This window comes from Capra hircus, chromosome 7 (genome assembly GCF_001704415.2).
Source record: "Capra hircus breed San Clemente chromosome 7, ASM170441v1, whole genome shotgun sequence".
In the NCBI taxonomy this organism is placed as follows: Eukaryota; Metazoa; Chordata; class Mammalia; order Artiodactyla; family Bovidae; genus Capra; species Capra hircus.
This window is the reverse complement of record NC_030814.1, coordinates 108,193,840-108,213,109: the sequence shown is the minus strand read 5'-3', so window position 1 is coordinate 108,213,109 and position 19,270 is coordinate 108,193,840. Positions and strand designations below refer to the sequence as shown.

At 57.5% G+C, this 19,270-nt stretch overlaps 1 protein-coding gene across 2 annotated transcripts in view; it reads left to right on the top strand.

Annotated features, from left to right (window-relative positions):
- Nucleotides 484–19,270, top strand: part of FLT4 (fms related tyrosine kinase 4) — a 41,178-nt gene continuing 22,391 nt past the window's right edge. For both annotated transcript variants that reach the window (XM_018051629.1, XM_018051628.1), the window contains exons 1-8: nucleotides 484–593; nucleotides 14,257–14,353; nucleotides 14,999–15,243; nucleotides 15,442–15,554; nucleotides 15,679–15,841; nucleotides 16,041–16,180; nucleotides 16,453–16,621; nucleotides 16,917–17,034. In XM_018051629.1, coding sequence (XP_017907118.1) covers nucleotides 527–593; nucleotides 14,257–14,353; nucleotides 14,999–15,243; nucleotides 15,442–15,554; nucleotides 15,679–15,841; nucleotides 16,041–16,180; nucleotides 16,453–16,621; nucleotides 16,917–17,034 — 1,112 coding nt within the window. In that variant the 5' untranslated portion in view covers nucleotides 484–526. The remainder of the gene's footprint in view (nucleotides 594–14,256; nucleotides 14,354–14,998; nucleotides 15,244–15,441; nucleotides 15,555–15,678; nucleotides 15,842–16,040; nucleotides 16,181–16,452; nucleotides 16,622–16,916; nucleotides 17,035–19,270) is intronic.

Below are 19,270 nucleotides of genomic sequence, written 5' to 3'. Positions count from 1 at the left end.
GGACATGCCTGCAGGATGGAGGTTAGTTATACTGGGTGCCTGGCCCAAGGGTACAGTCTGCATCTACACCACGTAGGCGGTAAGATAAAGTTTACTGAACGGTCTCAAAGATTTGATATATTGCTATTTTAAATTATATTGCTTTCTTCTTTTTCCTACTTTAAGCATAGTATTTATTAACTGAAGAAAATTACAGAAAAATACGTGCTGCCACGTTTTGTCCAATCTTGGCGGCTGGATTCATGCCCTTTTTAACTCACAATGGCCAACCTGAAGGGTTGCGGTTGACTCGGAAGTGGGGCGCGGACCAGCCCTCCCTCGCACCAGCACCCTCACGTCTCTGCGGCAGTCTCCTAGGCGAGAGGGCGGTCCTAAGAGGTGCGAGGGCTGCTTTCCGATGCGAAGGCCGCCGCGGGAGCCCCGCCCCGGCCGCAGCCCCGCCCCGGCCCCGCCCGCGCGGTGCCTCGAGCCCACACTCAAGCGAGAGCTGCGGTCGCACGTTTGATCCGCGCCACCGCGGCCGGAGATGCAGCGGGGTGCCGCGTTGTGCCTGCGCCTGTGGCTCTGCCTCGGACTGCTCGACAACGAGCGTGGTGAGCCCTCCGCCGGCCCCAGTGCGCAGCTGGCCACGAGCGGGGACGCTTTCCCTGGGCAAATGGTGGGACTGCACGGACGCGAGACCGGTCGGGGGACGGGGCCCGCGGGACCCTTGGGCACGAGGGGAGACAGGGTTGAGAGCCACGAATTCAGATCCCGGAAGGAGCAGAGAGAGTCGGGCCGGGCTTGCCGGGGTGAGGAAAGGGAGAGGACGGGCCGCGGGGCAGCCCAGCAGCGTGGAGATGGGTTCTCGACTTCACTCCACGGTCTATGGTTCAGCTCCCTTGGACCCGGGCCCCTTCGCGCTGCATCCTCAGCCTGGATCCTTCGCTTGCTTACACGCTTTTCTGCGGAGTCGGGCACCGCACTACTCTATCCTGCGATCCGCGCGCACTGAGGTTGTCCCCCAGCGCAGAAGTTGCAGTCCCCGCCGGGTCGTAGTCCCGGAGGCGCACTTCCCCGCGACTCTAGTCTGCGCTCGAGATCAGCATTCCTGAGGGAACTCTGGTTGCTGTTCACTTTCCCCAGGCCAAGGACTGCTGGGATGGAGCAGTCCCAAGGGATGGAGGGAATCAGGCGTAGTCCGGGAAAACTGGGCGCAGTTGTTGGATTTTGAGGCTGATCTTGAGTCAGCAGCTCGTAAGTGATCAGCATGGCAGAAGAGGCAGAAGGCCGGCCCTCGCCTTATTTGGGGGGTAGCACCCTGGATGGCCAAGCTAAGGATCATAAGGCAGGGGCTGCAAAGAAGGGTCTTCAACACAGGAGAGGCAGTGTGGAAACAGGTGATGGGAACATGACTAAAGGTTGCCTCTGAGCGATTGGAGGGAAGAGAGTTCGGGGGTTGAGCGAGGGGTGGCTGTTTGGAGATGTCAGGGGGAAGGCATCAGGAATGAGAGGCAGATGAGCTGGAAGCCCATGAGAGATTCAGTGACCCTGGGGGTCAGAGGGCGGAGGACCGATCATGGGTCCCCAGTGTCTGAGGGAGTAGTTCTGAAAGATCTGAAGGGAGAAATGGATACCTCTATTTTTAAACACTGTTGGCTTTGAATACTGGCTTTACATGTTTCATTTCTTTTAATCCTCACAAGGAAATGTTAGACCCTTTTTACAAACGGGAACGCTTGAACCAAGGACAGGGGTAACTTCCCCCAAAGTCCTCAGGAAGCCAGTAGTAAAGGACATGTTCAACCCAGGTCTTTGGGATACCAGAACCCCATTCTCTGTGTCTATATGGGCTGAAGGGCTGGGGAGAGTGGAGTGAAGGGACGTGTGGGTGAACCTAGGGGGAGGAGGATGGAAGAAGACAACTTCTGGCCTCCAAGTCAGGGCAGGTCTGAGCAGAGGGGCTGCCTCTTGGCCCTTCTTTGCTCCCCTGCACCCTTCCCAGGCCCAGGCTTTCACAGGTGCCGTGGTTGGACTTCAGGGCTGAGGAGTGGGAGACCCCACCTTGAGAAGACATCCAGCAGGCAGTGGGTATAGTGTCCAAGGCTCAGGAGAGAGGCTGAAGAGGAAGCTGTCCCAGGATGGGACCATCTTCCCCAAAGAGGGGACCAGAGAGCGAGAGGCTTCCAGGGAGATAGAAAACATCCAACGTGCAGAGTGTAAGGAAAACCAGGAGAGACTCACGTCCTGGTGCTCCTGAGTGGAGCAGAGTGCAAGGTGGCAGACAGAGGGGGGATAAGTCAGTCTCGCAGTGAGTACAGGTGATTCTTACCAAAGTTGGGCAGTGAGGGAGAAGAGAAAGAATGAAGCCAAGGGGCCCGTGGAGGGGGACGGCCTTGGCTGGACCAGGGCACGGCTGGTAGGGAGATAACCTGTTGAGAGCAGACCATTGCCACAGTCCCTGAGCCTTATACTTGTGCCACCCACTTTGGGGCTGAAGAGGACCTGAGAAGCCCCTAGACTGATGGGGGTGCTGGAGCAGAAGCACAGACATTCCAGCGCAGCCCCAGTGGGAGGCCACGTGCTGGCAGGTGAGCAGCCTGGCCTGAAGGCGACCCTCAGAGATGCGGTGCTTGTGCCAGAGCTGGCTCCTTCCTGGCTCTACCCCTAAACTTGCTGTGTTGCCTGGACCCCTCCCTTCCTCTCCTTATGCCTCAGTTTGCCCACACATAGCACTGCAACAAGCTGGCACGCTCTGAGAGGCTGTGCTTGGGGCTGGACTCCTTACCCCAATCGTGTCACACTAGAGAAGGCAGATGGCAGAGGCCACCTCCTACAGGCTTTATCTCTTGGGGCTTAGACTCTAGAGGGGCTGTCTGTGCCTCTGAACAGTGGGCAGTCAGCTCAGGGACATGTGGGGAAGGAGGCAATTGCCAGGAAGCTTGGATGGCCTGCCATGAGGCTACTGGCTCCTGCCACGGCTGAGACACTCATGACCATCCCAGCTCTTTCCCGTCTCTGCTCCTCAGCCCTGAGCCAGAGCCAGGTGTGGACAGAGGTGTGGGAGAGGGGCGGGCATGTGAGTCAGTGCAGGTACAGCACTGGCCTTAGCTCAGTGCTCTGAGGACTCACATACAGGTGTGCTCACCGACCCAGCATGCTGGAGGCACTGGGTCAGTGTGGCCGAAGGACTCTGCCTCCCCACAGCACAGTGTCCCCATGACCAGGCGCCAGGCTGGGCGTGAGGTGTGACAAGGGGACTGTCTGGCCATCTCCTTGCTGTGCCGCCCCCAGCCTGACCCCCAGGCAGTGGCAGGCAGCCTAACCAGTGAGGGGGACTATAGTCCTGTGCAAGGTGAAAGCTCTAGTGTCTGCTCAGGGTGGCAAAGGGAAGATTTGGACCAAGTCCATTCTGCAGGAGCTTCTCAAGTGCCAGACTTGCAGGGGCACAAACATGACATCGTAGCCCAGGGGTGATAGTGCTCAGTGAGCCCAGTGTGGTCCAGCTGGTGGTGTGGGCTCCACCAAGTTGCTTCCAGCTTGGAGCTTCCTTGAGGGGTCTGCAGACTCCAGGAAAGGGGTTCCAAGCAGGACAAAGACTGCCTCAAAGGCCCAGAGACAGAAAAGTCAGATGGTGATCAGATGAGGCTAAAGTCCTGGGGGCAGAGCAATGGGGTGGAAGAGACAGGAAATGGAGACGCAGGAGCTAGCGGCACACCTGGAAGAGGGGTGTAGTGGGGAGCCACATGGTCAGACTCCCCTGAAGCCATCGCCAGAGGGGCAAGAGCAGATGCAAGGCCACAACGAGGAGGCTGCAGGTGCACCCAGGAGATATACCAGGGAAGGAGGCAGCAGGGCATGGTGGAGAGAGAGGGACGAGTGCCAGTCTCTGGCTGAAGTGGCAGAATAGATCATGAAATTGTTTACCAGATGGGAACCCTGAGAAGAGGAGGAGATGGGGAAAATGAGGCGTTCCACTGGGGAGGCCGGGCCTCCAGTCAAAGGCAGGAAGGAAGAAAGTTGGGAGTGTGATATGATAGAGGGAAGTCAGGGAATCCGGGGAAATTAAGTGGGGTCTCAGTCATGAGGGGAAGGTTTTTCCTGCATCTAGCTTACACCCCTCCTGCTGCCATTTTGGTGTTCCCCCCTACCATGCAGATTTCTTCCCACTAGGACCTAGTCTGTGCCCCACAGTCCTGAGATATCCCTTGGCGAAGGGGGATGGGTAGGGAGAGGAGTCCAGAGACTCCCACACTCCTTGCACCGACCTCTGAACAAGACATGGCCAACGTGTCCAGCTGGAGCCAGGGATTCCTGAGTTTCGATCCTTTTCAGACACTGGCTTCCTCTGGGATCTCCGTTTTCCGGTCACACTGAAAGGAGAAGTCTGGGAGCAGGAAGATGCAGGCTTTGGGACTGGCTGCCACTGAGGCTGGGTGTGGCCCGAAAGAGGCACAGCCCTGCCTGGCTCCAGTGTCCCAGGCCACCCCCATCTCTGAGGGCCGGATGGGGTGCGGGTGGCCCTGTGAGCACGCACAAGTCAGGGTGGCAAGTGGGGGAGCCCCGCCACGTGGCCAGTGAGGTCAGCATGGGTTCATGGGAAAGGACTTGCCGGCCACAGGAGAGGACATCCTGCCTGCGTTCCCTCTTCCTGCAGCAGGAGCCCGTGGCCCAGATTTAGCAGCACTGGGGGGCCACCTCTGAGCCAGCTGGGCTGTCTGATAACACTGCCCGTCCTGCCGCCACAGAGCAGAGCCCTGACCCCAGAAAGGCCAGGGCAACTGCCTGGTAAAGCTGGCTGCACCCATGACTGCTGCACGGGGCGCCCTGCACCTACTAGGGTGCTCTTCCCCCATCTCACCCCTTGAGGATACTCAAGCAGCCTACAGTCCCACTCAGCCTCTCCAAAACTCCCTGCTTCCAAAAATTGCTTTAGCAAGACCACTCTGAAACACAGATCTGAGCCTTCCTCAGTCCCCTTGGGCTGGTGGTACAGGCCCTCCTGCTAGAGGGCCTCCTCCAAGAGGAGCCCGAGCCCCATATCCACCTAGCCTGCACCCACACCACAGTCTCAGTGTGTGAGCTTTCTTCTGCTCCACATACATGCGAGAGGCTGCTAAGAATTTCAGACAGAAGGTGATGCTGCACCAAGTGGGAGGAATCTACTGGGGCAGGAAGAGAGCTTCATTCCCCACCCCTTGTGTGCCCCAGGAGCACAGAATCTAAGCTTTAGGGTAGGTTCACGGGAGGCTCTCATCCTTATCCAACCTAAACACCATCCTCAAAGCTCTTCAGAATTCTACCTAATGAAGTTTTGTTTGTGTGAAGCATCACTTATGCACACACACACATACACACACGCGCGCACACACTACCAGTGAGTCCCACCTCAGTCTGAAATGGTTAATCAAATTTCTCCACACAGGGTGTGTGAAGATTTTAACCTTGTGACATAGGCTATTGCCCTCATTTTGGAGATTAGTAAAATTAATTAGAAAATTAGAGGAGTGAAATGGCTCATTAGATTGTCAGAGCAGCTTTGAGGGAAGTGACAGGTGTCTGGGGTCTGGTGCCACATGGCATAAGGGCTAAGGAGTAGGAAGTGGCAGGCATAGCTGGTGTGTCCATATTCCAGCAAGGTGGGCATGTGGGGTCCTAAATTGCTGACCACCTCGTGGACATTTTCACCTCGATGCCCCAGAGAGCCTTCAAAAACAGCATGCCGCTGGACACGTTGCTTCCCCCTGGATCTGCCCCTGACAGGTGTGCGTGCTTCAGTGCAGGACCTCTGCCCTCCATCCCCACCTCCACCTCTGCCCACACGCTGTGCACTCTAATTTTGTTCCCTGGATCCTCAACGCCAGTCAAGAGCAATCCAGGGCCAAGTCCCATGCTGGTGATGCCACCCTGGAAAGGATCTAACCCTTGCGTTGAGGAACTGTTGAGTGTAATCAGTCAGGCTGCTGCATGAAGCTGTGGAAATGTGCAGAGAGGCTCCCAGGAACCTAAAAATGCAAGCCTAGGGCTGGAGCAGGTACCAGGCAAGTGACAAGAGTGACTAGAGAGTCATATGAGAAACTCAGATTCCATCTCCAAGCAGCAGAGAGGCAGGAAATGGTTTTAGGTAGAAGAAGGATTTGTGTTCTCAAAGCCTCCTCTAACCACTGCGAAAGGCCTGGACTAGTGGGGAGACGAAAGAGTGGTAACCCAGCTATGGGACACTGAGGCTGGCCAGACAGTCGGATGGCAAGGAAAGGGGCTGAAAAGGGCAGTCCCGGAACGTCAAGGGGTCACACTCGGGCTAGAGGACATCTGCTGTTCAATGCTGGAGCTCTGGGAGTGCAAAGCACTTTGCCAGGGTGGTAGGGAGAGGCGAGAAGCAACCCTGAGGCTTCCAGCCACTCTGCTGTTGATGCTGGTTCTGAGAAGGTATAGAGTAAACAGCAGTTTCCATAATCCTGTCACCCAAAGGTAATCTCTGACTAGTTAACTTAACCTCGGTGTCTTAGTTTTTTCATCTCCACAATGATCAGGATAGTACCCACCTCAGGGGGCTTCCCTGGTGGTTCAGATGGTAAAGAATCTGCCTGCAATGCAGGAGACCTGGGTTCGATCCCTGGGTTGGGAAGATCCCTTGGAGAAGGGAATGGCTACCCACTTCAGTATTTTTGCTTGGAGAATTCCATGGACCGAGGAACCTGGCAGGCTACAGTCCATGGGGTCACAAAGAGCTGGACATGACTGAGTGACTAACATTTTCACTTTCTTCTTCCAGGGGGGCAATAGAGGGGTGTGGTACGCACAAGTGTGTAGGCTGTGCTGGCGTACAGAAAGTGTTTGCGCTTGTTGTCTGTTGTAACAGGATGTATTGGAGTAAGCAGAATTTGAGGGTCAAAGTGAATGAGCATCATTTTCATTTCTGTGAGTACCTGTTTGCTCACAGCCTTGCCAATACTGGGAATTCTCTGCCCTTTAAATGCTTGCTTATCTGGGCCGGGGACACTTCTGTGCTGCCCTCTGGCTCCTTGTCCTCCTCAGTAGTGGGGATGGTCCAGGTCTTAGGGCTGGGGGTACTTGGCAGGAAACATCGGGGAAGCAGAGCCCCCAGGGCTGGAGCTCAGGAGAGCTGCCAGGGAGGGCGGGGGAGCTCAGAGGTGGGCTTGAAGTCTTGGAGCCAGCTCTAGGAGGAGGAAGCACACCTTGAGCAGGGCTCCAGTTAAATGAGCCTGCCAAGAGCCTACGGCTAGGCCTGTGACCCGTGGCCCCACTCTGGGGCCTGTTGCCCCACGCTGTGCACCGCCGCCCTGACAGCTCTGCCTGCCTGACAGCCCAAGGTCACCAGCACTCTGCCACAGGGCCCTCTGCCCTCTGCGCCCTCCTCCTGGACCAGCGATTTCTTATTCATTCCACAAACTCCTTTTCAACTCATGTGAACACTCCCTTCCACTGGTAAGACTTTCTCTGATCGCCCCAAACCTTAGCACTGTGGCCAGAGCACCGAGTCACAGTAGCTGCTCCAGCTGTGAAAGGCAACGCTTTTCCAAAGCTGGAAGAGGCTCTCAGTGTGCCTCAGCCCACAACAGCATATCTTACCACTGTTCTTCGTGTGATAGTACGTTATTTGTGGTCTGTGGTACTCAGTGATCCTGGGGACAATTCTCATGTCATAAGTGTGGATTGGGGGAAGTGACTTGCCCAAGGTCATACAGTCAGAGTGACACTGGTGGGGACACAGCTGGGCTCTCAGGGCTGAGCACTCTCTCTGAACAGCCCCTCCCGGCTTAGCCTTCTCAGCCCCGCAGGGCGGGAGGCAGGAGGACCGATGCCCTCACCCTTGTTCTCTGATGCCTTCACCCTTGTTCTCTGGAAGCACAGAGACTGCCATCTACTTGGAGCTGGGGAGAACGCCAAGGCAGAACACGCCGTGAGCCTTCCCCCGAGGTCAGTGCACAAGCCTGGCCCCAAGAGTGAAGGGAGAGCAGGCTCTCCAGCTTGGCTGAGCCCTGGGACTGCTGCACAGAGCCCCCACCTGGCCTCGCCTGGCCCCGGTGCTTCCCCCTCAGCTTGCCTCCAGTCTGCAGGGCACAGCTGCTCAGGAGACCATGGATCCCAGTACCAGAACTGCTGTACAGCCCCTGTTATCCACTGGGTGATCATCACAGGGCCTGAAATAGGAAATTGCCAAATGCAAAAACCACTACTGCCACACACTGCCAGAGGTGGAATGGCACCCCCGAGCTGGAGCACCATCCTGATATCATGGGCCTGGGTTGGCTGTGCTGGGCCTCAGGACAGAGACGTGGCCCAGTGACATCCTGGCCCTCAGGAGCCGCTCAGTGACACAGCCCTTTCCTGTGTGGTAGATGAGTGCCTGGGGTGCTCAGCGGGGGACGTTGGGTGTGGCTGATATCCTGACCGTGTGGCAGAAGCACTGGGAGGTGAAACTGGCCAGGAAGGGGGCCAGTGGGGCAGGGCAGAGCTCTGGAGGCTGGGCCAAGGGCCGTTATAGATCCGGAGGGCCACAAGGAGCCAAGGAAGGTGTCCTTTGGGCTGAGGGACAAATTGGAGGCCAGGGAGGAGACTGCTAAGGAGCAGAGAGGTCAGGAGACTGGCACCAGCGGTGGCAATGGAGAGGAGGAGACGGAGAAGTGTGAGGGCTGGGTCCCAGGCAGGGACGGGCCTGGACTTGGGCAGACTTGGGCTCCTGCACAGCTGCTGCTTACCACTGACGTGGAGGCTGGAGCCTCAGTGTCCTCCCTGTTGACTGGACTCCCGATCCGTCCCTCCCTTCCAGTAAGTGTAAGGATCAAATGAGGCGCCAAGTGCTGGGATGTGGCCAGCATCTAGCCCGCCGGCCTTCCCACCCTGCTGGCTGCCCTCGCCCAGGACGCCGGTGTGCTGCTCCCATGCCCAGCACCTGCGGCTGACCCCAGGGCCCCCCTGCCCAAGGCTGCTGACAGCACAGGGAAGAGGAGGGATGCACTCTGGCCCCTTGACCTCGGCCTGGCGCCTACCCTGACTGCTCTGCTCAGGCCAGGGGGCCAGGGCTGCTGGCCAGGGGAAGGAAGAAGCCAGTTCCTGGGCCAGGAACAGGAAGGCAGGGGGAGTGCAGCAGAGGCCGGGATGACAGTGCTTCCTGCTTCGGGAAGGGAAGGACAGCGGGGACAGACAACAGCCAGGCAGGAAGGATGCGCCTTCTTTGGGGTTGCATGTGGGGGCTGGGCAGTACAGAGCCTCAGGCATGGCAGCACAGGCCTGAACCGCCCCCAGCTACGGAGCAGTCTGGGCTATTCATGGTCACCAGGGGACCTGGCCTTTAAAACTGGAATCTTTCACGAAGTCACAAGGTTTGACAGAGTTTTAACCCAGAGGTTGACTGCAGAGGTGTGTTTAGCCAACCAACCATTCATTCAGTCAGCCATCCATTCGTCTTTCTCCCCATCCCTCCATCTGACTGTCTGTCTGTCCTTCCATCTAGCCACCCTTCCTTTTTTCCACACTTCTACCCTTGCACCCATCCATCCTTCCATCCATCCACTCATTTGTGCATTTGTTCATCTGTCCGTTTGTTTATTCATTCAACAAGGGTTTATGGAGCCTTGGCTGTGTCAAGTGCGGTGCTAGGCATGGAGTGGGCTGGAAAGGGGACCGTTTGGGTCCTTACCCCATTGAAACGTATTGTCTAGGAGAGGAAATGGAAAAACATAACCTAAGTAAATAACAAAATTACATATTATGACAAGAATAGGTTTTGGGGGTGGGAGTGCAGAGGCCATGTCTAAGCTGAGGCCTGAAAGTGAGAAGGGCCTGGCTGTACAAGGCATGTGAGCAGAGGCTCGTCAGGAGGAGTGGTGTGTGTAAAAGCCTGGGGTAGGAAGGAGCGTGGTGTGATATGGAACAGCCTGGGGCCACGGGGGCTGGAAGACAAGAGCAGGAGGCCAGAGTGGTCACACCTCCTGGTCAAGAGGGTGTGGAAAGAGGGTGATGGGCAGGCCACAGTCAGAAGTTTGGATGTCCCTTGAAGTATGGTGGAATGTCACTGATGAAATTTAAGCATGATTTTGTCCCTTAAAGCTGCAGTTGAGAGAAGGGGCTCTGGGCTGGAGGCAGAGATTTTATAAGTACTGGGTCAGCCAAAAATGTTGTTCAGGTTTTTCCATATGATCGTATGGAATAACCTGAATGGACTTTTTGGCCAACCTAATACACGACCACTTAAGAGCAACAGTATTTGGTGCTGGGCAGAAGGGATGGAAGACAAGGGGAGGAGGGTGAGCTCACAGAAGCTAGCAGAAGAGGGGACAGCTCTGCTCTCTGCCCTGGAGAGCCTCCTGCAGCGGCACAGAGGCTACAGGATACCTTGCCAGTGGCTCCAGGGAGCAGAGGGAGGCTGCCCTCTGTGGGAAGATGAGCAAATATGAAAGGAAGGAGGCAGCGAAGAGAATTTTTACTATGAATGGGGGTAGAAAAGGGGAAGGGAATATAGGATCAAGGAAGTGGAGAGTTTTTGTTTATTTGTTTGTTTGTTTACAAGATGGGAGATGATTGCATAGAGGAAAGTTGGTAGCCAGAAAAGAAAGAAATGATCTGCAAAGGTCGGATCTGGGGGAGTTGGGATCCCCGACATGTTGGAGGGCTTGGCCTTGGGAGCAGGAATGTCAGAGATGTGGGTATGGGAAGGGTGTGGGATTTGAGTGTGGAAAGATGAGGGGTCTCCATCTGATGCCTCTACTTCATTAGTGCTGAGAGGGAAGGAGGAGGGACCGCCCTGGACTTCAGCCCGAGGCCGCTCAGGCTTTGCCACCAGGAGAGAGGGGAGTCAGCATGGGTCCTGGGCTTTGCGCTGCTTGCTGAGCCTCTCAGGGCCATGGGCACTGCAGGGCTGGGGAAGCAGGCAGGGGCAAGGGAGCATTCAGAATGATGAGCTGTGGGCCACACAAAGCCAGAAGAGGGGTGGGGCCAGGAGGAGGTGGCAGCGCAGAGGGGTTCCTGGCCTGGATGTTTTGATGAGGTTGAAGGACTTAGCCCTGGTGAGACTCAGCAGGAGACGGAGGAGGCAAAGCAAGAACAGGAAAATAGGCACTTGATGGGGACAGCTTCTGGGTGGACCAAGACCCGGGTATGCCCAGGAAGTGAGGGGCTGCAGGGAGGCGGGGGACAGGGCACATGAGGACCGCGAAGGCGGGGTGCTGGTGACTCGGTCCTGTGGCTGCCGAAGTTCTGAGAAATGGCCTGGATTGAGGTTGGGGGGCCTGGAGAGCCAGGAGCAGAGAATGAGGGGAAATGACCAGGACAGGGCTGATGACAGCTTTAGTGGGGAGCGGGCGGTGCTGCTGGAGAAGGGGAAGTGGCCACAAGGAGGTCTCCAACGTGTACGGGGGGAGCAGTCACCACCCCAGGGACAGCGGTGTCCTCAGAAATGCAGGTTTCAGTTAAGGCAGGAAGGATGGAGGAGGCCAGGGATGTGTTCAGCGCAGACTACTGCTCACACGGGGTCCAGTGGAAGTGGTGGCGGGGGCGGGGGGCGGAGGAAAGGAGCACAGGGGAAATTCAGGGCATGTGGCAATAAAGGAAAGGCTCTCAGATGGCTGAAAGGGTCAGCAAGCATAATGGATGAACCTCCCATTTAGCACCATGATTCAGATGCTTCCTTTGGCGGTATGGTAGCCTCTAGGGAGGAAGCTCCTGTAGGCTCCATACCCCATCCAGCCACTCAGCCCACCATCCTTCCACATAATCATCCATTCATTCATCTGATCATCCTTCATCCATCCTGCCATTCTTGAATTTGTTGTTGTTCCCTCACCAAATCCTGTCCAACTCTGCAACCCCATAGACTGCAGCACATCAGTCCTCCCTGTCGCTCCACAGTCTCCCAGTTTGCCCACGTATTCTTGAATACGTATCCTCAATTTGGGGTGTGTACTTCTTTTGTACTAAGGTTAGGAAGATGAAATGCAGTCTTTGTTCAGATGTGACCAGAAAACCATGATTTAGTCTAGTAAGTGTTCTAGCAGCATGAGCCTAGGGGCCAGCACCGCCTGAGTTATCTCCTGAGTGACTGCCCCTTATAGAGGGACTCGTGAATTGGAACCTAAAGAAGCAGATCCACAGGAGGGAAGGAAGTACAAATGTCCAGGGTGAAAAAATGAACACAGAGACTTCAGGATGAAGTCTGGCACTCTGGGACAATTGTGAGCAGTCTGTGCCTCTCAGATGTCTCGATAAAGCTGGAAAGAAGACAAGTGGGCAGACAGGAGAGGCCTGGGGTCTCCCCACTTTGTCTTGGAAGCAAAGGAGAGCTGCCGAAGGAGGCTGAGCTGGCGACTGCCATAGCTCTAGTGCCAAGGGCATGCCCTGGAGGAGCACCTCAGGGAAGGGGGCTCCAGCTTGGCCTTCCCAGCCCAGCATAACACTAGAGCCCTCACAATGGGGCACAAATGGCCCAGGGCAAACAGGTCCTGGCCGCTGCCTGGCTGCTCTGGTGCCCAAACGCCAGCCTCAGGCCTGAACCCTGAGTGGTCCACTTGGGAGCTGGTTCTTTCACCCTTCACACGTCCAAGCCCACGTCCATCATCCCTGCCCCTCCTCCGCTTCTGTAGGTCGGAAGCCAGTTTGTAGAGTGGCTTTATTCACATTCCTCTGCCTGGAAAATCCTACTTCTCTTTCAAAACCCACCTTAGAGGTGTCCTCCTGGCATCCACTCCCGGCCCCTCACCACCAGAAGGAATCCTCCCCACTGTGGGGCCTCTCCACCTGAGCAGCCCCAGGGCTAGGTGAGGCAGTGTGATGGGGAGCCGGAACCCACCCTGGGAAGGAATGGACCTGCTACTTTCCCACCTGGGGACCCCAGGGTGGGGCCTCTGTCCTGAGTGCCAGGAGGGGGTGCACTGAATTCAAGCTAAGGAGAGACTGCATAGTGGTCCCAGAGGGCCAAAGTTTCCCTGGCTGGAGTAGACGCTAGTTAGATTAGATGCTCAGTGAGGACCGTCTGCCTCTGACCAGTGGTGGTGTGGTACACAGAGAAGTCTGGCCAGCAAGAGGCCAGACCCTGGCAGCTATCTTGTCCATGTGATGCTGAAATGAGATCGTGGTGTGCAGAGTGTGCCATCCTATGCTGCTTTCTAGGGCAGCTTGGGGTCAGGGTGATGTAGAACCAACTATAGTGGGGATTCCTCCAAGGTCTGCCTCCCACAGTTTGCTGCCAGGGCAAGACTCTAAGCCTCAGGAAGCTGAACTGGGGAGGGCAGAGGAACTGGCCCTGTGGACCTAGGGCAGGGCAGCGGGCTGTGCCCCCCAGGAGGACAGGGACTCGGGGGAGGGACAGAACAGAGCCCTGGGCCTCCAGCCACACAGTCCTCACTTCCTGTTGTCTCAGGATGGTCCTGGCAGGATGCATCTGCCAGAGTTCCAGGCCCAGACCTCCCCTGGGGCCTGCTCCCACCCTCCTCCAGGATCATATGCGCACGCACACAGACATCTCAGTAACACACATGCACAAAATCACACACATCATCAGTCCTATAGACGCAGATCTATGCCCACAGACGCCTATGCACACACATATGTACACATGCTCGCAACACTCTCCTGCTGGGAGGAGGATGGAGACTAAGAAGCCGTGTGGGCAGCAGGGCCGGGGTCCTGGAGGGCTACAGGACAGTGTTTAACCAGGTGAGGCAGTTCTCTGTTTGGGGATTAGACCTGTTGGAATCATGGAGGGGCTGAGGCAGGGGGAGCAGGGAGTGGGGAACAAGGGCAGCCCGAAGGTCCCTTGGGGGCAAAGAGAAACTGATGGCACCAAGCACATGTGAGATGGATTCCATGGGATGTAGAAGAGGGCAAGGCCACAGGAAGAATCCCAGGGAGAAACCAAGGCCTCAGTCTGGGGCATGTTTGGGGGGCTGCGCTGTGCAGGACCCCCTCAAAAGCAGTGGCTGGGGGGGGTCTTAATGCCAAGGAAATGTACTGCAGGCTTCGCCTAATGTAGGAGGGAGCCTGCGGTCTCCCCTGTTGACTTCATGTCGGCAGCTCCACTCCTGGGGGACCAGAGGCCTGAGTTCAGCCCAGGCCTCAATCAGGGCTCACTTGGGGCTACAGCCAGCAGGCAGGCCGAGCCTGAGGCGGAGGTTCCCAGATGTCTTGGATCGTATCAGTCCTGCTCTGGGCTGAAAGGCTAGGCAGCACCTGCCCTGTGGAGGGGCCCGCCAGCACCAGATCGATATCGTCATGTGAACTTATGACCCAATCCCACACTAACCCTATCTCCCAACCCAGGCCTGGCCAGTGGCTACTCCATGACCCCACCAGCCCTGAACATCACGGAAGAGACATATGTCATCGATTCCAGTGACAGCCTGTCCATCTCCTGCAGGTATTCAGCCCTCACCCAGGGGGGGCTTGGGCCTGAGTCCCTCCTACCTAGCAGGCTAAGGAGACTGCAGAAGGTGGAGCTGATGGTGGCAAAGGACTCAGAAGGCAGCACCCCAACCCCAAGGCAGAGAGGCCTCAAGGCTTAGGGGTGCCCCCAGGTGGCTTCAGTGTAGGTTCCTAGAGGCACAGACCATCCCCTGCCCTGTAGACACAGGCATCCTGCACCCTACCCCATTTCACCCATACCCAGCCCTCACAATCTCCCGGACCACAGACCTATCACCCTGCTGACCCGGGCCACCCCATGCCCACCCCCAGGTCAGCCCACACAGATGCTAGGTTGCCACCCTTCACTGGCCCCAGACCCACCTGCACAGACCACCAAGCTGTTGTCTTCCCTTCAGCCCCAGCTGTAGTCTGAGGCCCAGGCTTTTCTGAAGGACAGCCTGCCAAGTGCAGGCCCAGGAGCCAGGCAGGGGCCCCAGGGGGCTCAGGGGTACCCTGCGTTATGTGCCCAAGGGCTGGTCTGCCCTGACCTCTGAGTGAAATCGGCTATGAGCAAGGCTGGGCCTCTGAGAGGCTCCACAGGGACTGCCCCCCGGGGCTGCAGCCTGGGCCTCTCTTGATGTCCTGCCTCCTTCGCCAGGGGGCAGCACCCCCTGGAGTGGGCCTGGCCGGGAGCTCAGGCTGCGCCAGTCCCAGAGGAGAAGGATGGTGAGGACACGGGGACGGTCCGAGACTGCGAAGGCACAGATGCCCGGCCCTACTGCAAGGTTCTGCAGCTGCAGGAGGCGCACGCCAACGACACAGGCAGCTACCGCTGCTACTACAAGTACATCAAGGCTCGCATCGAGGGCACCACTGCAGCCAGCACCTATGTGTTTGTGAGAGGTGAGGGGGCCCAGCACCCACCCCAAGGGTACTCGGGAGCCATGGGCAGGGTCCTGGGTCCTCAAGAGGTGGCTGGCATCTGTGGCTGCAACCCCAGCCTCGGGACCCTGGGGGAGGGGGGCTGCCCTGCGGCTCCACACCTGGGCAGACACTCCCTGAGCCCCGCCCCACCTCCCACACCCTGTCCCCTCTCTTCAGACTGGGAGCAGCCGTTCATCAACAAGCCAGACACACTCCTGGTCAATAGGAAGGACTCCACGTGGGTGCCCTGCCTGGTGTCCATCCCCGGCCTGAACGTCACGCTGCGCTCGGTACAGCCCCACCCCAATCTCCACCCTAGATCCGGCCCTCTGGTTCTGTCCCTGGGGGAATGGCCACTCGCCTGGCCAAGGGGCAGGCGGTAGCTGGGCCCTGACAGCCACTGCGTCCCTACAGCAAAGCTCAGCACTGCAGCCTGATGGACAGGAGGTGGTGTGGGATGACCGCCGGGGCATGCGGGTACCCACACCTCTGCTGCGTGACGCCCTGTACCTGCAGTGTGAGACCGCCTGGGGCGGCCAGGCCTTCCTGTCCAACCCCTTCGTTGTGCACATCACAGGTAGGGGGCTGCCTGGGGCTGCGGGGCCCTCCCCACGTCCCGGGAGGAGAAGAGCAGAAAGAGGACAGGAGCCCTCTAATTCCCAGCAGCAGGGCTGTAGGCGCTGTGGTGTGGCTGGTCTCAGGGGATGCCCTGCGCCCTGTACTCCGCATGCACCGTCCTACAAAGGGCATGGGGGTTCCTGTACATGTGTCACCAGGCAATGAGCTCTACGACATCCAGCTGTTCCCCAAGAGATCACTGGAGCTGCTGGTTGGGGAAAAACTAGTCCTGAACTGTACCGTGTGGGCCGAGTTCAACTCAGGTGTCACCTTTGACTGGAACTATCCAGGGAAGCAGGTGAGCTCAGCATCCCTGGCAGGGGCTGTACCTGAATCATCCCCAGGAATCCCTGTCACGGCCCACACTCGCCCTGGTCTGGCCCACACATACTTCCCTCTGTCCCAGGAGCCCCTGTCTGATAGGGAAGTTTTCCTATGCCAAGGAAAAGTCAGTCTGAGTCCAAGGCTTCTGGAGCTGCTGCTGGTTGGGCTGGGGGGGGTGTGCCTATGGGGGTCAGTTCTGTCAGAGCCCACCTGCTCTGACCCTGTGCTTCCCCTGGTCCTGGGCAGGCAGAGCGGGGTAAGTGGGTACCAGAGCGGCGCTCCCAGCAGACTCACACAGAGCTCTCCAGCATCCTCACCATCCACAACGTCAGCCAGCGTGACTTGGGCCCATACGTGTGCCAGGCCAACAATGGTATCCAGCAGTTCCAGGAGAGCACTGAGGTCATTGTGCATGGTACGGCCTGTCAGGCCATTGTGCCCAGCGTGGCCTGGGCTAGGTTGGGTGTCAGTTGTCAAGCCTGGAGCACAAGGGTTCTTGTGCAGTGTGGGCCCCGGGCCATAGGTCATGGTGCACCCGAGTCATGTGGAGTCCAGCCAGAGGGAAGGGAGGGTCATGAATGGATCGACTGCCCAGTTCCCACGCCCCAGAGAGCAGGGCATCTAGCAACTGGGGGTGGCTGCGAATCCCTGGGTGGTGGTGGGTCAGCCCCACCAGCCCTGGCTTTACCCTGATGTCTCCTGTCTGACAGAGAAGCCCTTCATCACCGTCGAGTGGCTCAAGGGTCCGGTTCTAGAGGCCACAGCAGGAGATGAGCTGGTGAAGCTGCCCGTGAAGCTGGCAGCTTATCCCCCACCGGAGTTCCAATGGTACCTCCCTTGTTCCTGCCCCTCCCTACCCACCAAGTCCAGTGTAAGAAAGAACCACAGAAAGGGAAGGGCAAAATTCCCCCTATCAGGGTCTTCTTCCTGAAACCTAGATGAGGACCTGTGCCTGGAGTGGGGGACCCCCTATGAAGATTCCAAGGAATATACACATCATGTGATATTTTGGCTGGAGGGCAGGTTGGCCTGAATTGCTGCTAAACTGTGAAAGAGTGTGAATACTGGCCTCCTGTTATGTGTGGGTGTGGTGGGCCTAGCCCAGGGCTTTATCTAGCTCTTTCCTGCACCCACTCGGCCTCCCTGAGGCCCTACTGGAGGGGGTCAAAGAGAAATGGTTCAGGTTTCCTAGGCTCCTCTCCAAACAGGTTGCCTCCCTCGATACTTCTAACCAGAATTTTGGAGATATGATAGAAGTTTCACAAGGATTTCTGGGCTGGGCCCGAGAGCTGTGTGGCAGTGAGTTGAGCTTCCGCGAGGCCTACAAATTCGAGATCCCCACTCCTGGGTGTGACCTGAGAGTAAGGTACTCCTTGCAGGGTATGCCAAGAGTCAGAGAGACGTCCCTCAGTGGTGGCTTTACCTTCACCAGACGCTCCCCGAGAACTCGGGAAGGCGCAGCACCCCACCATGCACCCTTCGGCCATCTGAGCAGTCCATACAGCCTGATCCTGGGAGATCACACTCTCGCCTGACTCTCATCACACACAGGAGGGAAATAGGCCAGGAAAGGGGAAGGGCATTCCTGCCCAAGCCCTGTGCCTCCCGGGACTCATCTGCTCGGTCCTTTCACAATTGGCCAGGGGAGCCTCGCCTTTCTAGCCTGGAGCACCTCCAACCAGGCAGGATGACCTTTTCTGAAAGGCTAGAGCTTGGCAAGAAGCAGCCCAGACATTCTCAGCCAGCACCCCACTTCTCTGGCCATAGTCCAGAAGCAGGCTTCTCCTGAGAGGGCCCTGGAAGCCCTGGGCCTGGGACTTCTGGGACTCTCCCTGTGAGGCACAGGCTTTGGGGTCCGTCCGGGCCACCTGGTGCAGGACCGGGACACTTGAGATAGTATCCTGCAGGGCACTGGTGCAGTCTGGGCTAAGGCCCTGTCCCCTGCTTTCCAAGGCCAGTAGTACTGACCCTGTCTGGGAGGGTGGCCAGCTCTGTTGCAGCAAAGATCTGGTCCAGGCCTGATCCTCAGGCAGCTGACTTCCTCTTGCCATTCCCACCACATCTGGCCCTTTCTTTTTTTTTCTCTTGGTCAATATCTGCCTCCAAGAAGTGCTCCACTGGGCCCACTGTCCACTGAGACACCTGCCCCAGGGCATTAGTGGTGAGCATAGCCCCACCAGGGTCCACTCTTCGAGGTACTCATGCGGTGATTACTAGCAAGTGAATAGACTGAGATCTAGTGGACAGGCTGGTCCTCCCCCCAAAGCAGCCTTTGTGTGTTCAGCACCACACTGACCCCAAGGCTGTATCTTGGGAGACCTGACCACACCTGCAAGAAGGAGCATGTGGTTTCCCTGGTTTTCAGGTGAAGACTCGGGGGCTTGGGGCAATGAAGGAGTGTGCCTAGGATCACAAACGCAGCAAGTAGCAACCAGGATTCTGCACCAGAGCCCAGCAGGCCTCCCAGCCTGGCCGTTCTCTGCCCTGCCCTGCTGTGTGACTTCTGGCAAGTCCAACCTCTTCTAAATGGGCTGTGGTGCAGCAGTTGAAAGCCAGTCCCCTGCATGCCCCTCGCTGTTACTTTCCATCCTGAGGGCTGTGCTTTCCTCGTGTCTCTCTGGCTTAGTAAACCAGAAGACGATGCCTGCCTGAGGGCTACTTCCAGGCAGAGGCCAGAGCTTGGGTTCATTCCCAACTCAGGACTGGAGAGGAGTCTCCTTTGGGGTATGAGTCATCCATTTATACCTATGAACACTGAGCGCCGATGTGTGCTGGGTGCCACTCTTCACATAGGGCGTACGGCACTGGCCGTACGTACAGCTCAGTGTGGGAACCGACAAGCAACAGGCGCGTGTGTGAACGCTAGCGTGCAGATGAGCAGGGACAGGGCCGAGGGCCAGCTCCTGGTCCACACAGCTGCTCTGATGGCTGGGTGATGGTGGATATAGGAGAGAGGGAGCCCTGCAGGTGTCTAGCATCCAAGCAAAGCAGGGAAGTGAGTACAAAGGCCCTGGGAAAAGGGGCAGGGCAACAAGAAGCCCACGCATCTGGAGAGCTCCAGGAA